At 34.6% G+C, this 17790-nt stretch overlaps 1 protein-coding gene across 1 annotated transcript in view; it reads left to right on the top strand.

Annotated features, from left to right (window-relative positions):
- LOC140153038 (acetyl-coenzyme A synthetase 2-like, mitochondrial) overlaps nt 1–12510 on the top strand; it is a 69467-nt gene extending 56957 nt beyond the window's left edge. Inside the window, exon 14 of the mRNA XM_072175635.1 lies at nt 12054–12510. Within this exon, the coding sequence (XP_072031736.1) occupies nt 12054–12221 (168 nt within the window). The 3' untranslated portion in view covers nt 12222–12510. The remainder of the gene's footprint in view (nt 1–12053) is intronic.
- The last annotated feature ends 5280 nt before the right edge of the window (nt 12511–17790 follow it).

Raw genomic sequence — 17790 nt, 5'->3', positions numbered from 1 at the left:
GACGTATGCCTGGTGGAACTTACACTGACCATCGTTTACACTCCAGCTACTCCTGGCAGCGCCTACCGCTACTCCCAGCAACTTGCACCGACCAAGTTCCGCCGGGTGTACGTCTGACAATGTGAACACGACTTTTGTAGTGATAGTTATTTGTATGAATGAATGTTCACTACTAAATTCCAAGAAATTCAGTGGACCATATTTAAAAACAAGCTTTGTGAATGCATAACTTTGTAGTAGATGTAAGAGTAGATAGTTGTTTGCCTTGGTAAAGGCTTACTAAATCCCAAGAGATTCAGCGCACCATATCTTGAAACAACCTTTGCAAAAATCAAAACTTTGGATGGTCATTTGCATAGATAAAGGTTTACTAAATCTCAAGAGATTCAGGATCTTAAGAGCAATGACTCCCTTATCTTATGTTATGTGTATTGACCCTTTTGCACAGATCCATCTTCTTGTTAGCGAAACAAGGTATTCCATGCAAACATTTTTTTTTGTTTTTCACACTTCTCTTGCATGCATGCATGCACCAGAATGTTTTTACATGGCACATACTTTAATTAAACAATGCATATGAAAGGTGTACAAGCAAAAAAAACCACTATGCAAGTAGAAGATTGTTTGGACTTTTGAGATGACCATGCAAAGGGTCAATGCAGTTGATTAGAGTGAAACATCCCTAGGGAGCAGCGTGGCCCAGGCAATAACCTTAATCCTGGCCTAGTTCCCTAAAATTTGCAACTTATTCCGTAATCGGTCACTGAGAAGACTAGGCTAGCATTCAAGTTGCTGCTATTGTGGTTAAGGTATTTGACTCTAGTGCATGAGGTCCCTGGTTTAATTTCCAGAGGCAAGAATAAAAGGAAAAAATGAATTGTGGGCAGATACAGTGGATGACAGAGACCTCACAGCCGTTTAGATCAGGGTAATGCATGGCTGTCTGTTCACACTTCCGAAGGACTCCAATGGAAATAAGCTTCATATAGGAGGCAGGGTCTGATTGTTTTCTAACAAGGTCTGGCAGTTTTCTAGCCCGATAAATTTACTGGCCCAGCAATACATTTACTGGCCCAGCTTTCTCAATATTTTTTGTACTACAAAATCAGGCAACTAACTTTACAACCAAGTAAATTACATCTGCCATTTGAGTAGATATTCCAGCGATCTAGCATTTTAATCACATGTTTTTCACATTGTTTTTTGCTTAGCATCTTCTTTTTAGCTAATAAGATTGAGAGCCCGCATAATTAGCAAGAAAAATGCTCCATTTTTAATATTATTTGTGTCTGGTTGCTCGATGTATATTATAGTCAAAACAAATTTACCATTCCCTAGGCACAGCTACAAAATGACCAGCATGGAGTGTTCACAAATCCCATCTTTTCTAATCACGACTCTATGGGGACGATGTATATTATAATCAAAACAAATTTACCATTCCCTAGGCACAGCTACAAAATGACCAGCATGGAGTGTTCACAAATCCCATCTTTACTAATCAGGACTCTATGAGGACGATGTATATTATAGTCAAAACAAATTTACCATTCCCTAGGCACAGCTACAAAATGACCAGCATGGATTGTTCACAAATCCCATCTTTACTAATCAGGACTCTATGGGGACGATGTATATTATAATCAAAACAAATTTACCATTCCCTAGGCACAGCTACAAAATGACCAGCATGGAGTGTTCACAAATCCCATCTTTACTAATCAGGACTCTTATGGGGACGATGTATATTATAGTCAAAACAAATTTACCATTCCCTAGGCACAGCTACAAAATGACCAGCATGGAGTGTTCACAAATCCCATCTTTACTAATCAGGACTCTTATGGGGACGATGTATATTATAGTCAAAACAAATGTACCATTCCCTAGGCACAGCTACAAAATGACCAGCATGGAGTATTCACAAATCCCATCTTTACTAATCAGGACTCTATGGGGACAATATAGTCAAAACAAATTTACCATTCCCTAGGCACAGCTACAAAATGACCAGCATGGAGTGTTCACAAATCCTGTCTTTACTAATCAGCACTCTATGGGGACAATGTATATTATAGTCAAAACAAATTTACCATTCCCTAGGCACAGCTACAAAATGACCAGCATGGAGTGTTCACAAATCCCATCTTTACTAAATCAGGACTCTTATGGGGACGATGTATATTATAGTCAAAACAAATTTACCATTCCCTAGGCACAGCTACAAAATGACCAGCATGGAGTATTCACAAATCCCATCTTTACTAATCAGGACTCTATGGGGACAATATAGTCAAAACAAATTTACCATTCCCTAGGCACAGCTACAAAATGACCAGCATGGAGTGTTCACAAATCCTGTCTTTACTAATCAGCACTCTATGGGGACAATGTATATTATAGTCAAAACAAATTTACCATTCCCTAGGCACAGCTACAAAATGACCAGCATGGAGTGTTCACAAATCCTGTCTTTACTAATCAGCACTCTATGGGGACTACACACGGCTGTCCAGACGGTGTACGGAAGAGCTGGAAACACAATAGCAGTATACAATTCACAACTTATAATTATAGTCTTGTCTCATATCAGCTCCAAAATATACTGTCCCATTGGGCCATTCATTGATATGAAATTGGATTGGTTGAAACAGCAATTTGGTATTAATATTACAGTTATGGTAATTAAATATTCCCATTGGGCACCTTGGTTGTATGGTTTAGTAAGTGTCGCCTCTAGATTGGCTTAATAATTAATAGAAAACCTTCCTGACTGACACTTGCTACTATTTAGTATTCCATCAGTAAGTGAAAGAATATAACAAAATAGAAATATGAGGAAATCATATATGTGACCATCCTCCACAAATGAGCACGGATGTCGCCAGTGCCACTATTGAGATATGCTCCATTGAACTTAACAATAAACAATAGGAAACAAAGGATTTATTGACTGTTTTATTGATTTTTCACTACTTAAATGTCAAGTACTATAGACATGATCAACATCATTTTAAAGCTAATTTCAAGCAGAATATTTTGGTTGAATATCTCAAAAATGATGATTGGCGACTTCAGGGCTCAGTTGTGCTGGATGGTCACATATGTTATGGCTTTAAATCAATATTATGAAATCCTTGGTAGTCATATTACTTTATGACAAGTGCCCCAGGTTATCATATAATAAGTTTGATATAAATAGTGACTTCCCATTAGACTAACACCCATTTCAGTCCAGGACTTAATGTGAATACTTAGGAATATCTGGTTGTGTGGCTTACGTGTTAATAACAGGAGCAGTGATCTGTGACCTTTACCAGGATAACAAGTAACAGAAAATTTCACGGTTGCTAAACTATTTAATGTGTGCGTGGGAGCAATTCCTAGAATGCAACCCTGGGATAGCTGTGAAGATAACCATAGAAGCTTTAGGCGTGAAGTTCAATTTGTTCATCAAAAAGGATTTCTTAATCTTAAGCCATTGAACCTTTTTAAAATAAGTTTCATGTCAATTTGCGATATACCTGCATATGGGTTTAATGCAGAAAGTCCTATACGCAATAGCTGTCAAGTGTCATATTTATGTGACAATTCTTCCTATACCTTTGTACAGGAGCCAAGTGCTGTTAATTGGTGATGAATCCACAGTCCAGTAGCGTATACGCGTATGCAATGTTTCGCATATGCGTTACGTTTGAGCGTGTAAAATCGTCATGCCTGAAACTTATTCGTAAACACTCTTATGTTGGCGGTAGCAGCTCAAAATTAAAGCTTTATTCTTTACTTTTATTGCTGATATCAACAGAAAAATCACTGATCTTCTTGTAAGGTTGAATGGCACTGTCAATGAGAAACAGACATTCTGAATGAAAGAATCACATGAATTAGATATTTAGCTTGTTTTCGTTGTTGAAAGGGATTCAATCATGTTTCACCATTGTTCATCACCGATTAACAACTCGCGTCAGGCCCGTCTGTGTGGTTTACTTCGTTGTTCATCACCGATTAACAAACTCGTGTCCGGCCGGTCTGCATAGTTAACTTCGCTCGGGCAGCTAAAGCTGCGAAGTAAGCCACGCGGACTCATCGTTGTTAATCGGTGATGAAAACTGTGAAACATGATTGAATCCCTAAATATAGAATGCAAAAATATACAAAAGGCAGCTATTGTAGGTAGGGCCCTTTTGCTCTCAAGTTCTTGTAAGGAAACCTGGGATAGCTCTGTTGATGGGCAAATCAGTAAAGCTAAGATAGCTCTGTTGATGAGCAAATCTGTTAGTTTAGAATAAAATAGACCAGCAGTGTTTGTGTGCACTGTTTGTGTGTGATTCCCAAGTATTGAAATGATATTGATCATTATTTATGAAATTAAAACAAAACAAAATTGTGGAAGATAAACCCCGGATGGTTCTGTAACTGGGAAAATCAAACAAAAACAGCAGTTAAGTATATTTGCATCATAATTACTTCAACTCAAAGCTGTTTCATCTTTTGATTGGTTATGAATATTTAAAATTTTTGCACAAACAATTCTTAGAAGGCATACCTGGGACAGCTCTAGCTGTTAGCTTATCGCCAAGCATTGGTAATCACTATGGTTTTCAATAAAATAAATAATTAAGAAAAGAAATAGATAAATTAATAATGAAAGATTTAGTTATAGAAATCTTAAAAAGCTGACCTGCGACAGCGCCTAGCTATTACCTATCCGGGGCATCAGTAATTATCATAGTTGTCAACAAAATAAATAAATAAAAAATAGATAAATAAATAATGAAAGAATTATTTATATAAATCTTACAAAGCGTACTTAGGACAGCGTCTAGCTGTTAGCGATCACGAACATCAGTAATCACCAAAGTTGTCAATAAAATAAATAAATAAAAAGTAGATAAATAAGGAATGAAAGATTTTGTTTTAAAAAATCTTAGAAAGCATATGTGGCCTAGGTGATCTAGCTGTTAGCTATCCTGAGCATTGGCAATCACCATAGTTGTAAATAAAATAAATAAAAAATAAATAGATAAATAAATAAATAATGAAAGATTTGGTTATGTAAACCTTAGATTTGAAAGCTTCTCCGGGGCAGCTCTATCCTGAGCATCAGCAATCACAATGGTTGTCAAATAAATAAATAAAATAGATTTAGTGAAATAAATCAGTTGTTGAATTTGTGACTTTTCATCCAAATGGAGGCAGTATTGCAGAGCTCGGTATAATGCAGCTACATACAGCACAACAAGGAGATATGTGTAAAAACAATTTGTGACAGGAAGGTGGTAAATAGTATCCCCTACATTAGAATCCACAAAGTTCTATATATCCTGATCAACTTGTTTATGGACAATACAATATAACAAGGGTGTGATTTTTGTCTGGATTTTCAAATTTTCCCCCGCATTTTTTTAATGCTAAAAAAAAATGTTAATCAAATTTTTTTAATGGCAATTTGGTGCTTCATGGAAGTGAGTTTATGATGCAATGTGTATTAATGCTTTGAATTTTATTCTATGAAATCCATGCTCAAAATAGCTCTCCTTGAGCCTTCAAATAGGCTAAAACCCAGGAGCTTCGGGGGGTGCTGTCCCATCGACCCCCACAGACTCCCTACATTCGTGATTTTTGCGTATTTTTTTGATATTGATCAATTGATTTCAGGATTTTTTAAAATAAATCCTCAGTCGTACCCCTGATAAAAGTATTGATCTTCCTGTGGATCTTTTATGACATTTCAAAAGATATTAAAAAAATTCCTACCTTTTATTCTGATTCGGTTAAAATATTATTTTAATCACTAAAAACTCAATTTTATGGGGAAAAAGTCAACAAATTGTAAATTCAATATGTTTTCTTGATATCTTGTGTGATAGGAGTGGGTATAACATATACAAAAGCTAATTGAATCAACATAATACTGATCGACAGCCTAATCCCCCATTTTTATTCATCAAGACTTAAGATTTTGGTATCAGAAGAAAGCTCATATTTTTCTCATTACCCCAGTGAAATTTAGCGCCTGAGATATGTTTCATTTAAATAGTGTGAACAAAAATGTAGTGATTTGTGGTTACCACACCGGAAGTGTATGTACTATCCTATGGGGTATTGTTATACACATTTCTGCTTCTCATTTCAAAACTGATGCAGCAATGCAGCTCAAAATGTGGAAACGAATGGTTTTAATGGTAGGTCTCAATCTAAGATAGAAAAGATAATTGATTGAAAAGAATGAGAATAAATTTTTCTCTCAAATCATTCAATTTCATCACTTCACACATAATATGTACTCAATTAAGGCACCTGCAGTGTTGTCTGGTTTTGTTCAGACACCCTGAGATATCATATATTTTTCATTTGTAAAGTAGAACCATGATGCCGGAAACATTAAGCTTATTAATTAACCCATGTGTGGCCATGATTTTCCCAATAGAACATATATCATGCAGTGAATGTCTGTAGAAAGAAGCATAATGAGAATGATGTTGATGTATTTAAAGATACACTTGTAAAGACTCAACTGTTACTTCAGTTTGCCTGGTTTGCTCAACATCAAAAAATCTGGTCCCTTACCCCAAATGTATCTGGTAATATTATCCTGTTAGAACTCAATGTGTGCATGGTGACCAGATGCAGTTAAATTTGTTCACTGTTCATGCAATCACCTGTGGCGTAAATATGACTAAGGCAGGGGTCGCATTTAAGGAGTTTGCACGTCCAGGGACTCCTTATTTTTTTATTTTGGCCATTTTGGACTCCTTAAATTACAAGTTGAAAGTGACCAAAGGGGCCGATAAAAACTGTATGGACTCCTTGGTTTTACGATGCACGGAGGCGTAAATCAGTATAAGAATCATCGATCAAAAGTAAAAAAATAAAAAGATCAGCAAATCTTCCAAATCACCATAGGCCAACGACACTAATAATTCACTGGAATATTTGACAAGTTCCAAAGTTTAGAATTTCGGACAGGTCGACTCCTTAAATTCTCATTGGACCCCTTAAATGTTGGTTTTGCAGGTACCAAAGGGTCCAGAAAAATTAATTTGGACCCATTGATTTTTTGTGCTCGTGCTACCCCTGGACTAAGGGGAATGGAGGCAAGTTCCCCCCTCCCCCTCCCATCATGTAAAGGAAATAGAGTAATTGTAACTCAAGAAAAACATTTACACATGTGTGACCAAAAAAAAAATGAGTGAAAAGAGAAATATTTCTTTAATTTATGAACCTTGCCATTATTTTCCTTCTCCCAGTAGGTATCGTTTTCTGAAGGCGTAAAATGTCACTAATACGGATACATCAATGTCAATATTGGCCCAGCACTAATGGGTTTATAGGCTCATCTTTTCTTGTGTTTAGAAAATGTCATTACCATCTATGCAATGTTTGCTTTCTTTTGCAACTAATGAGAATGCAAATTAAATTACAAAAATTAATTGCTTAATTTGTGATTTTTAACTGTTTTGAACAGTTCGGCGGTATCTTTTATTTGTGCTTTCAAACATTGAAGCATATGGGTTAAAGATATTATTATGAACTTTTGAATTTGTGGTTTTGGAATTGCCTCTAAAAGGGTGAAAATAAAAACGTTGTGTAATTTTCTCTGTATAATGTGTTTGATTACCAACCTGTTTTGCAAGTGCTACATCTGTGGCTCTCATGGACTTGATGACTGGTAGTGCTAGGCCTTCACTCCTCCTCTACTTCAATAATAGCAGTATGAAAACCACCAGTGGCGTAGCGTCATAGGGGCACGGGGGATCTGAAATTAAAAAAATTCCCATAGGAAAATGGCCGAAAGACGGCTTCCCCCAATCAGACCCGGTGCCTCCCAATCATGGTTGGTCCCCCCAATATGATGACCAACGCTACGCCATTGAAAACCACATGAAACAATGAAAATGTGATGATTGTCTGAGTTTTATGTTATTGTGAAAATAATATTGTTTGAAATTCATATGAAACATGTTGTTTGTAGGTAAAAGGACAAATATGTAAAATAATGGTATATTTATTAATTCAGTACAGCACAAAAATACAAAACCAAAAATGTTATCACAATTAAAGATTATTAATTAAGGTATAGTTGAAGCAATGCTCTAATGCTAATGAATTGTGGAGAGGAAGCAACAGATTGATACTGTGTAATTAACATAACTAAAGCTAATGGTAGCTTGGGCATATAATGAGAGCGCTCCATGTGGCTTCATTCAAATTAACAAGGATTGTTAACTAAGTAGCATGGTTTGTGTTCTAATTAGCTGTGATATTATCATTGCTTGAAGAGACATTAATCCACAATAGTCTACACAGATAAGGTACTATGTTGGTTATTGCTATATTGAAAAAGCAGATAATTAACTGGTTCTAGCTTGCATGGAAATATGCAGACACAAAATCTTCTTGACAAAATATGAATGAAATTCTGGACTAGAATTTGATTCACATTTTGTCTATTTTCTACTTCTTGATGACTGACTCCAAACATTCATCATCATCATCATCAGCCGTATTCAGCCCACTGCAGGGCGAAAGCCTCCACAAGTTGGCACCAAAGATTCCTGTAATTTGCTTTTGCCATCCACCTGATCCCTATGAAACTTAAACAAAACATTCATAATCTTACAAATCTTGTCCTTTCAACCAGACTACAAGTTGTTTCAAATCAGTAAATTATTTTAAGTTAATATTTGTTAATATAAACATGGCAAATGATCCTACACATTTTTATAAACATTGTTACTGTACCATCAGTGATCCACACTAATGCATAAACACTGTGATCAGTATTGTTAATATTTGAGAGCTCATAGGCTTGAAAACGATGGATGTGACGTCAAGTGGCATGGTGTGATAATATCAAATTCCAAATAATGTAACATTCTGGATATCATTTTCCATGAAAGCAGATTAATAGACTAAATATGTTCATCAGGTTTGTCGGTAGAGTATACTAAAATAAAAAAGATTTCCTTTTAAACAAAACAAAAACTTTTTACTCGCTATTGATGGTTTTGCCTGTCGTGGTCGATCGGCATTATCAGAATGATGATTGTTGATCCTTACTTTTGGTTGGACGAATCCTGACTGTATACAGTGTTTTGTCAGTTAGGAGAGGATCAATCACATGACTTAGGAAGTGGGCCCCCTCATCTATGTTCATGAAATTTGGTCATTGGCTGCTGAACCAAATAGATTCTTTGATGTGTCTAGCGCACTCCTAGTTGATGATATGGTTCTGTTGTACTGCATAGTCGGCTATGGAGTTCCCTGGATGTAAGTTCAATTGGTTTTAGGCATCCTTGTCATCCTTGTTTGATGTCCAGTGAGTTGCATCCCATCTCATAGGAGTGGTTACAATTGATCATCAACTGATGCCACCATCATGTTGTGCACTTAGGCAAAGCATTACAGGCATATTTACTTACAGGGTAAATCCACCAAAGTTAAAATTAATTAGTTGAGCTCTAATTCTGAGGAAAAAGATATGAGCACTTCAGGCTTTTGAGCATAGCTCTGATGTGACCTTGCAGGAAGCTACATTTAAAAAGTTCATACCAATTTGTTGGTTTCTGATGAAAATGCATTCTGTTCTTTGCATTTCATTTCAAAAATGTTGTACAATTGCAAATTTACATTTGTTGAATACTTAAATATTTGTAAATGTTACTGATTAATTTGCAACCCCTATTTTATATTGAATTAAAAATAGGGCTCAAAATAGGGCTCAAAATTTGAGCTTAACAATTTTTAGTACTGTTGTGTTTTTAATGCTCTATGTGCTAGCCATAGGATTTACATAAAAAGTCCAAATTTTGAGATATTTTCTTAAAATATCAAGAGCTATCTTAAGAACCACTGAACCAATACTAGGTTTGTTTGTACTCATTTTAACACATTTTTCATGCTGATCCCAAATATGGTCATGAAAATTTACAATTCCATTTTACAAAATTAAATTTAAAAAGGTTGGAACTTGTCGTCTGCAGTCGACACCTGTGTGGAGAGAGTTAATATAATTATTGGCAAAATCGTAACTTGATGAGATTTATTATGAATATTGTATGTAAAATAAGTAATCAAATTTGAGAATCAAACTGGAATGATCATTACTAGCAGATATACTTTGGGCAAATTAATAATGATGGTATCTGGTGGGCCATTTGTAATCCATTGCAACTGATCAAAAAGTCATGCATGAGCCCTTGAGAGCTATAAACATGTATAAAATATAGCAGTGCTCATTTATGAAAGTGACACTCAGATGTAGAAGTATTATCTGCTATTTAATATTTCAAAGTGAGTGTGGAAATACAAATTGGTTTGCATTAACGATATTAATTATATATAAGGTATTCATTACATGGTTAGGTATTCATTAAAGATATTCATTACATGATTAGAATTCATTACATGATAAACTCACAGGATACGCTGTCAAACATGTCCATCTTCATGGCTCAGTTCTTTAACCCCAATATACTTGTGCTCTCATAGAATGCCCTTTGTATGTGTTGGGTACACAAACCCATACTCTACATCATGGTGTCATTTTTGAGCAGTGATTAATAAAAATATGGCGGTTATTGAACTCATACCCTGAGATATTGTGAAATATTAGGAGCTATGATTATTATGAGCTATATGAAAACCCGAGACAGACAAGATAGAATGATTGATGAAGCCATTAGTAAAGTGTGGGGAAAATGTCTTAACAACGTCCATCATCTCTGTATATATTTTCTCAGTGTGATGTATAACATCCTTCTCCCACACTTGTTAAAGTATGTTGATATAAAACCACATCTAATATCCATTCATTAAAAAATATGCTTCTTTAGTCCATCATTTGTTTATGGTTCTGTGAAATAAAACGACTTTCATTGTACAGCTCTGTTCAGAATAAAGAAAACCAAATGTAAGAAATCAATTCTTGGAAAATTGCGTCATTGTCCTTAATAGCAGAATATGTATACACATTTTTTCTCGGAAAGTTTTGTAGTCATGAATCTGCAAATCCAGAAGTACCTGTAAAAGGAATCAATCATTTTCAGGGGCGCTTATTAAAATGATGAACGTTACTTATGGAAATTCTCATGCTTAAACATTAAAATTAACTAATTATAAGTCAAAATCATCATAAATCTAAACTGGAGCTTAGAAAGTAATAATTCAGAAGATAATCTTTGAGGCATTTGATAGAAATTAGTTGTACATGTGCATTAAAAAAGGGCATTTAGACAGTAGGGGCACTTTGGTAGTGGCGCTTATTAGGAAGGGTGCCATTTAGGTTGAATACATCATAATTGCGTAGTCAAGTGATATTTTTGTGCGAAGTGTTGATGTTCTTTAAGGTTGTCATGATTGATGAAACACTTTAACAGAACTTGGTCATCGATGTCATTGATGAATTGAAAACGAAAACGAGTAAAAATCCTTACCTACATTACACAGAAATCAATCAAATAATTAGTCAAGAGTGCGAACGATGTCAACTTTTGAACCTCATTCATATATTTGTTTATTATAATTACTACTTTCTGAGAATTTGTAAAACTAAGCAGAATTGTTTTATTTAAGAGAAGGCTGCATGGCAATAAAACAGTGGGTCTATAAAAAAATGTGTAGAGTACAACCATTACAATAATTAGTGTGATCCTTTTTCAAATCTTTAAATGGAAATGTTAATAAACTGACTGGCTTATGGGGGGAAAATTAAATATGTCCATGATTGTTGGGTTTTTCAAATTCACACCACCCATATATAATCCTCATCCAAATCATACACCACTAGAGTCTTTTAACTGTGGTCTCCAAATACCATCCCTTGAGAACCAAGCAGCCCAGTGAAAAAAGGAAGCCACAATAATGATAACCATGATACCCACACACATGTACAATGTTGCTTTTGTTCTGCCTTAATTCCATATGTCATGGATAGTCTTTTTTTTAGATAATTTACAATGCTTCTTTTGTTTTGCCTTAATTCCATAACATGTGTCCTGGAAAACAAGCTTTTCAGATAATTAAACTAGCCTTTCATTTGTTCTCAACAGATTACACCTGGACTTCCCAAGACAAGATCCGGTAAAATCATGCGACGGATTCTGCGTAAAGTGTCCGCTGACAAGAGTAACGAGTTGGGAGATGTGAGCACATTAGCCGACCCATCAGTAGTGGATGTTCTGATTAAGAACCATGATAACCTAAAGAACAAAAAGTAAGGAGAGAGCAGAAGATGCTAGGTAATAATTGGTTTGGGGTAAGCCTGAAGATAAATGCATGTTGGTGGGAATTTGCATATATGGGTACTACTGCAGTGCAGCAAAATTGCACCTGTATAAAAATGGGCAGCAGTAGTTTAAAAAGGTGTATAAACGGCTTGTTCAAGTCTTTCAGTTACTCTGGTTTGTCATGGTCTGTGGACTGAGTCTCTTGCAATAAGCAGATTCCTCTTGCAAACCTACACTGATAAAACACCGTTTAAAAGTTAAACCAAACAACCAGTTGCTTCAAATACTGTAAAAGTAGAAATTTTCGCGAGGTTTTTATTTTCGCGAATTTCGCGAGTGGACATAAAATCGCGAAAATAAAAACTCGCGAAAATAACCTTTTGCATTAGGTTTCTATTGTATCAATATCAAAACCGCAAAATTTAATACTCGCGCAATTGACAAAATCTTCAAAATCGCGAAAATATCTTCTCGCGAAAATATTGACTTTTACAGTAAATAGCGTAAGATTTTAAACAACATGTGTAATTATTTTTAAACAACTGCTGTTCAATTCACCCACGAAACTTGCTAAAACAGATCTAGAGTTGAGTAAACTTTTAAATGTGGTTTTAAAAGGGAACATGTTTCCTGCAGTCTCATGCAATGAGTCTATCACCCTGTTGGTACCACCTTTTGGTATATAGATGTCTGTCTTTTCAAACATAAAGAAGTGATATTCAATCCCTACCTCAAAGGTTAACAGTCCTGAGTAGCATGTGATATAAATATGCACACTGTCATTTAAAACACAAGAGGCGGGGCAATCAGTGTCTTTGTAATTTCCTTTTGCGTTTCATGTTCAAATTAAATGAGAGGTTGAGTCAATCAGCTAATCAGGACCTCAAGGACAACATTGGCAAAATCTGCTGGTTTTGAAAGATTGAACAGGTAAAATATACCCTAAACATGTGAGCTATGGCCTAGATGGTGACGGAAAAGTATTATGATGTGGATGATAATGTCAGTTGAAACAACTGATGATGATATCTGGATTCTTTGGGAGTGCTTTGTAGCTGTATGAAAATATCATGTCAACACCAGATCTGGAAAACATTGTTTCATAATGTTGAAGTTTAATGACAGTAAACTGTTAGGCCAGTGCAAGAAATTTGTATCTGTCAATAATGCCTTAAATTTGATGGTCAAATATGGTGTTGAGGCTATAATGAAATATTTCCCTATATAATAAGAAACTGTGTAATCACTGCCAACGTGTTACAAAGGTCAATATAATATAGAGAGGACTTCTGTATCGCAGGAAATGATCCCAAATATTTATTTTCATGCTTATTGATGTTGACTTCCAAGGCTGAAAATGTAATCGTCCACAAAAATGTTTTTGACCCATGATATTTAAGGCGTAATGGACACTGGAACACAGAGTTCAATAAAACCAATTATACAACTGTTCAGAACTTAACAAATCATGAAAATGAATATTGTTAACATTTTCTGGCATACAAATTTGACAGTATATTTAGCATTTAACAAATTATATTAATTGATATGGAGTGATAGTTATAAATAATTGATAAAGCAAGTGATTATCAAATGAAACCTGAGAATCCTTTCTAATAATAAATGAAGGAAGTCATTGAGGTAATTATACACATCATGCATTATGTGATATATGTTTTGTCAAAGTTGAGTTGATGGGAATCAAATGTCAGTACATCAAACAACACTAATGACAGCTTGAACATGATGAAAAGGTACATTGAAATTATATGATCCCTACTTCATTTTAAGATGATAAATGTCAGTTTCCAGATGTTAACTTTTGAACCAACCAAATTGATGCAGGAGTTTGATTTTGATATAATGTATCACATTTGTCACGCACAGGTGGCTTCTACTGGGGTTGTTACCCTAATTGGTAATGTGATATGTCTTAATGAAATTAGCTCTGCTACATTACAGTTGACACACACATCATGAACGCAAAAAGACTAATTGGCCATTAGATCATTTGAACTTGTTGTTGTCTTAAAATGACTGTGTAGTATATCTGGCTCGAATCTTTCTGTGTGTAGTATGGTCATATCAATTGGGCCATTTTATGATGAGAAAACAGTTGTTTGAAGTGTCTGTATTATTATAATAATATTATTAAAACTAAGTATACATGTATCAGTAAAATTTTATTCTTAGTACAACAACATGACAACCACCACACAACTGGAAACTGATCAAATATATTAAAACTAACTCGTAAAAAGCTTACAAAATCTTACAAAGGAAACCACTGCGCATGCATGCATTGCACGTGTCAGGCATGATGCAATCAGCCTAAATCATATATACCCAGGGAATTGCTGGCCGAGCCAGTCAAACCCCATAGCTGCACGTCGGTGATCTTGTGCGTGGTACCCGAGTGGGTCTAAGGTTTTAATCCCGGGGGTGCTAAGTAAAAAATTTGTTCATCTTCTCTCCTTTTTCATTCCTCCTTTCCGTTCCGATAGCCCAAAACAATGTTAGCATTAGGGTTAATTACACTTTGCCAGTTAAACCACAAACAGAATTTGAAGCTAAACTTGGGGAGTAATATGTTTGTGGTCTAGTGAAATACTTCAATGGCTTCATTTGGGATGGGTTCAATGCCTGATTATTTGGTCGTGTAATTATTGCCAACTTAAAACTAGATATTGGGTAGATCACATTTCATTGCCATATACATTACAGAGATATCAGAGATATTCTCATGTGTCAGGAAATCTGAGTGCAAAGCAAATAAAGAAAAATATTACTCAACTTCAGGAAGTGAAACTCTGAAAAAAAGTAAGTTCTTCAACAGAAGACTTACATTTATTGACTTTGAATCCAACAGATTTGTATGTTGTGATGAAGCATTTGATCCTTGATTTCATAAGTGCACAAGTCATAATTATCTCATAAAAACATTTATGATCAAATGTAAATCTGTTCTAGTGAGTATTTCAACATGTTCAATGAAAACCAGTATTTGCTCTTGTTATTTTTTACAATAATAGAAAAAAGTTCTTACATTTGGCAACAAGTCAGGTGAAACCCAATAGCACAAATGTTAAATTGATGGTTACATAGCTACACCAAATTACAATTTCACATTAAATGTCCTTAACCTGATTGACAACCTCATCCCTATTTTTTTCATCAAAATTGAGATTATGGCATCAGAAGAAATCTCATATTTTTCTCAGTACCCTAGAGAAATTTAACACCCGAGATATTTTTCGTTTAAATGGTGTGAACAAAAACATTTGATTTGTGGTAAACTACACCGGAAGTTTATGTACTATCCTATGGGGCATATTTTTACACACGTTTTTTGCTTATCATATCAAAACCACTGGAGCAATACAACTCTTAGGATATTTCTGATCAGTTTGGTTTGCACTTTATAGCATAAGATTCTAAAAGGCTGAGGAATATGCTTACATAGTCATCAATTATTTTGCGAGACATATATTCATCATTATTGCCAAGAAAAACCAATATGTGACATGATCAAGGGGAATGAGCCACATGTCGGCCCTGGTCGAAAATGAGTTTTACACATGTTTCTAAAGAGGACATTTAGAGCTTTCAGAAACTGAAAGTCCCATGTTGATACGACTTTTCTTTGTGAAGTTACGTCAATTTATCAATCGCTGAAAACAATATAAAACAAAAGAATTTTAACACTTTCTTTGCCAATATCTCAAAATCAATGTTAGCGACATCCGACTCATTTCCCTTGATCGTGTCACATATATTCATCACTAATGCTAAAAAAACCCGCTATATTCATCATTAATGTACAAGAAAAACCACTAACAGTATTGATTTGTTGATACACAGGGTTTAGATACATTGAAAATGACAGAATCTTGTTCTGTCATTTTCAGTGGGTAGGTTGAAATAAGTAATCATACATTGAAAAAAGTACAACAAAATTTGGCTAGAATCAAATATGTTCAAATCGTAGTTGGTTAATATTGTTTATGTACTATCATGCGGAGAAAGGATGGTTAAAGATACGGCAATATTAAATCATGAAAAAAGGAATTCATTCATCACTTTTCCTGTACTACTATAGAATAGGAGTAATCATGATATATATATAGATATAAAACAGTCCTAAGGGATTGTGTACTTGGAATATGTATAACAATCATTTATAAAAGAAATCAAAACAGATCTTCAAGCAACGCTTTCTTGAAAATCTGTGATCAAAATATTTAAAGAATATTTTGTTTGGTGAATTGGTTAGTAAAGTTACTATGAGAAAATGAATAAATTAAACTGAATCAATTGTTCAGGGAATTATCAGAAGTTATTGTAATAATATTATTTTTGTTGTACACAAGTTAAAATATCTATATGGTGTTTATCAAATGGTGCCTTTTTTACTTCAAAATTCATGTTTGGAAAAAACCAATTCATTTTGATATTGATAATCTAAAAATCAGTGTAAGATTTATGTCAATGTTTTAATGCACAATGTCAAGGCACAAATATTTTGTTCTTGTAGTAAAAACACCTGGGGTTGTTCTCAGTATTTTCATATCTAGTTGTTGACACTATCTGATTCAACCAAGCCAAAGGAGGCAATTTTGAAAATTGAGTTATTATTATCATCTTGCACATTTAGCAAGTGTGCTATTACTGAAATCATGACATACCTCATGCTTGGGTTCAGAGTTACAAGCTTTCATTTAGTCAATTTTCTTTCATATTTTATTGTTTTTTGTTCCTTTTTTTGCCTATATCTCAATTCCACAATTGCCACCTTTGGCCTGGTTGGATCAGTGTTGTCACATTTGTTTTTGTACAAATGTATCCATTGACTTCCTGTACAGATTATCAGACATATGGTAGCACCTGTCGCACAATGTATTGATTGATATATAGCCTATTATGCAAGTATAAAAAGTGAGAGGAAAATTTATCTGATAAATAAAGCTACAACATTATGTAAAATCATGACAATTGGAATGTCTACCATATTAAATTTTGACATACCCACAAGTCAAGAGTAGTTGTTGTACATCTTTAATGATAATGTAATGATCACATGGTTTTGATGTAAAATAATATGTCATGGAATAGCAGTTGTCAACAGCTGTGGCACATTGTAGAACATGTTCACAATTTAATAGTGTGGAAGTTTCAACTGTTGAACTGAACAAATTCAAATGGTTTGTGTTTAAATAAAGTTATATAACACATCCAAGCAAGTTACCTGTCATAAAATAACCAGTCTGGTATATCTTGTGGTGATGAAATTCTGTGGTACAATATGATGGAATAATTTATACTTGCAGTATTTGTTTCTAACAATATCAAAGGGGCATTCATATGTGATGTGAAAAAAACCAAAAACAAAGTGAGTTAGTTGTTGAAATAAAAACAATTTTCAGTTCGTCCGGCAATAATTTTGCCCATTTTGTATATTTATGATGAACTATACAAATATTACTGTTCCCAAGATGTAATACTGCAGAGAACAATGAAGTAGAAAAGATGTAATCTCTTCATTTCATTATTTCTGGTATTC

This window comes from Amphiura filiformis, chromosome 5 (genome assembly GCF_039555335.1).
Source record: "Amphiura filiformis chromosome 5, Afil_fr2py, whole genome shotgun sequence".
NCBI classification, from domain to species: Eukaryota; Metazoa; Echinodermata; class Ophiuroidea; order Amphilepidida; family Amphiuridae; genus Amphiura; species Amphiura filiformis.
Note: the sequence above shows the minus strand (reverse complement) of the source record. Positions and strands in the feature narration are given on the sequence as shown.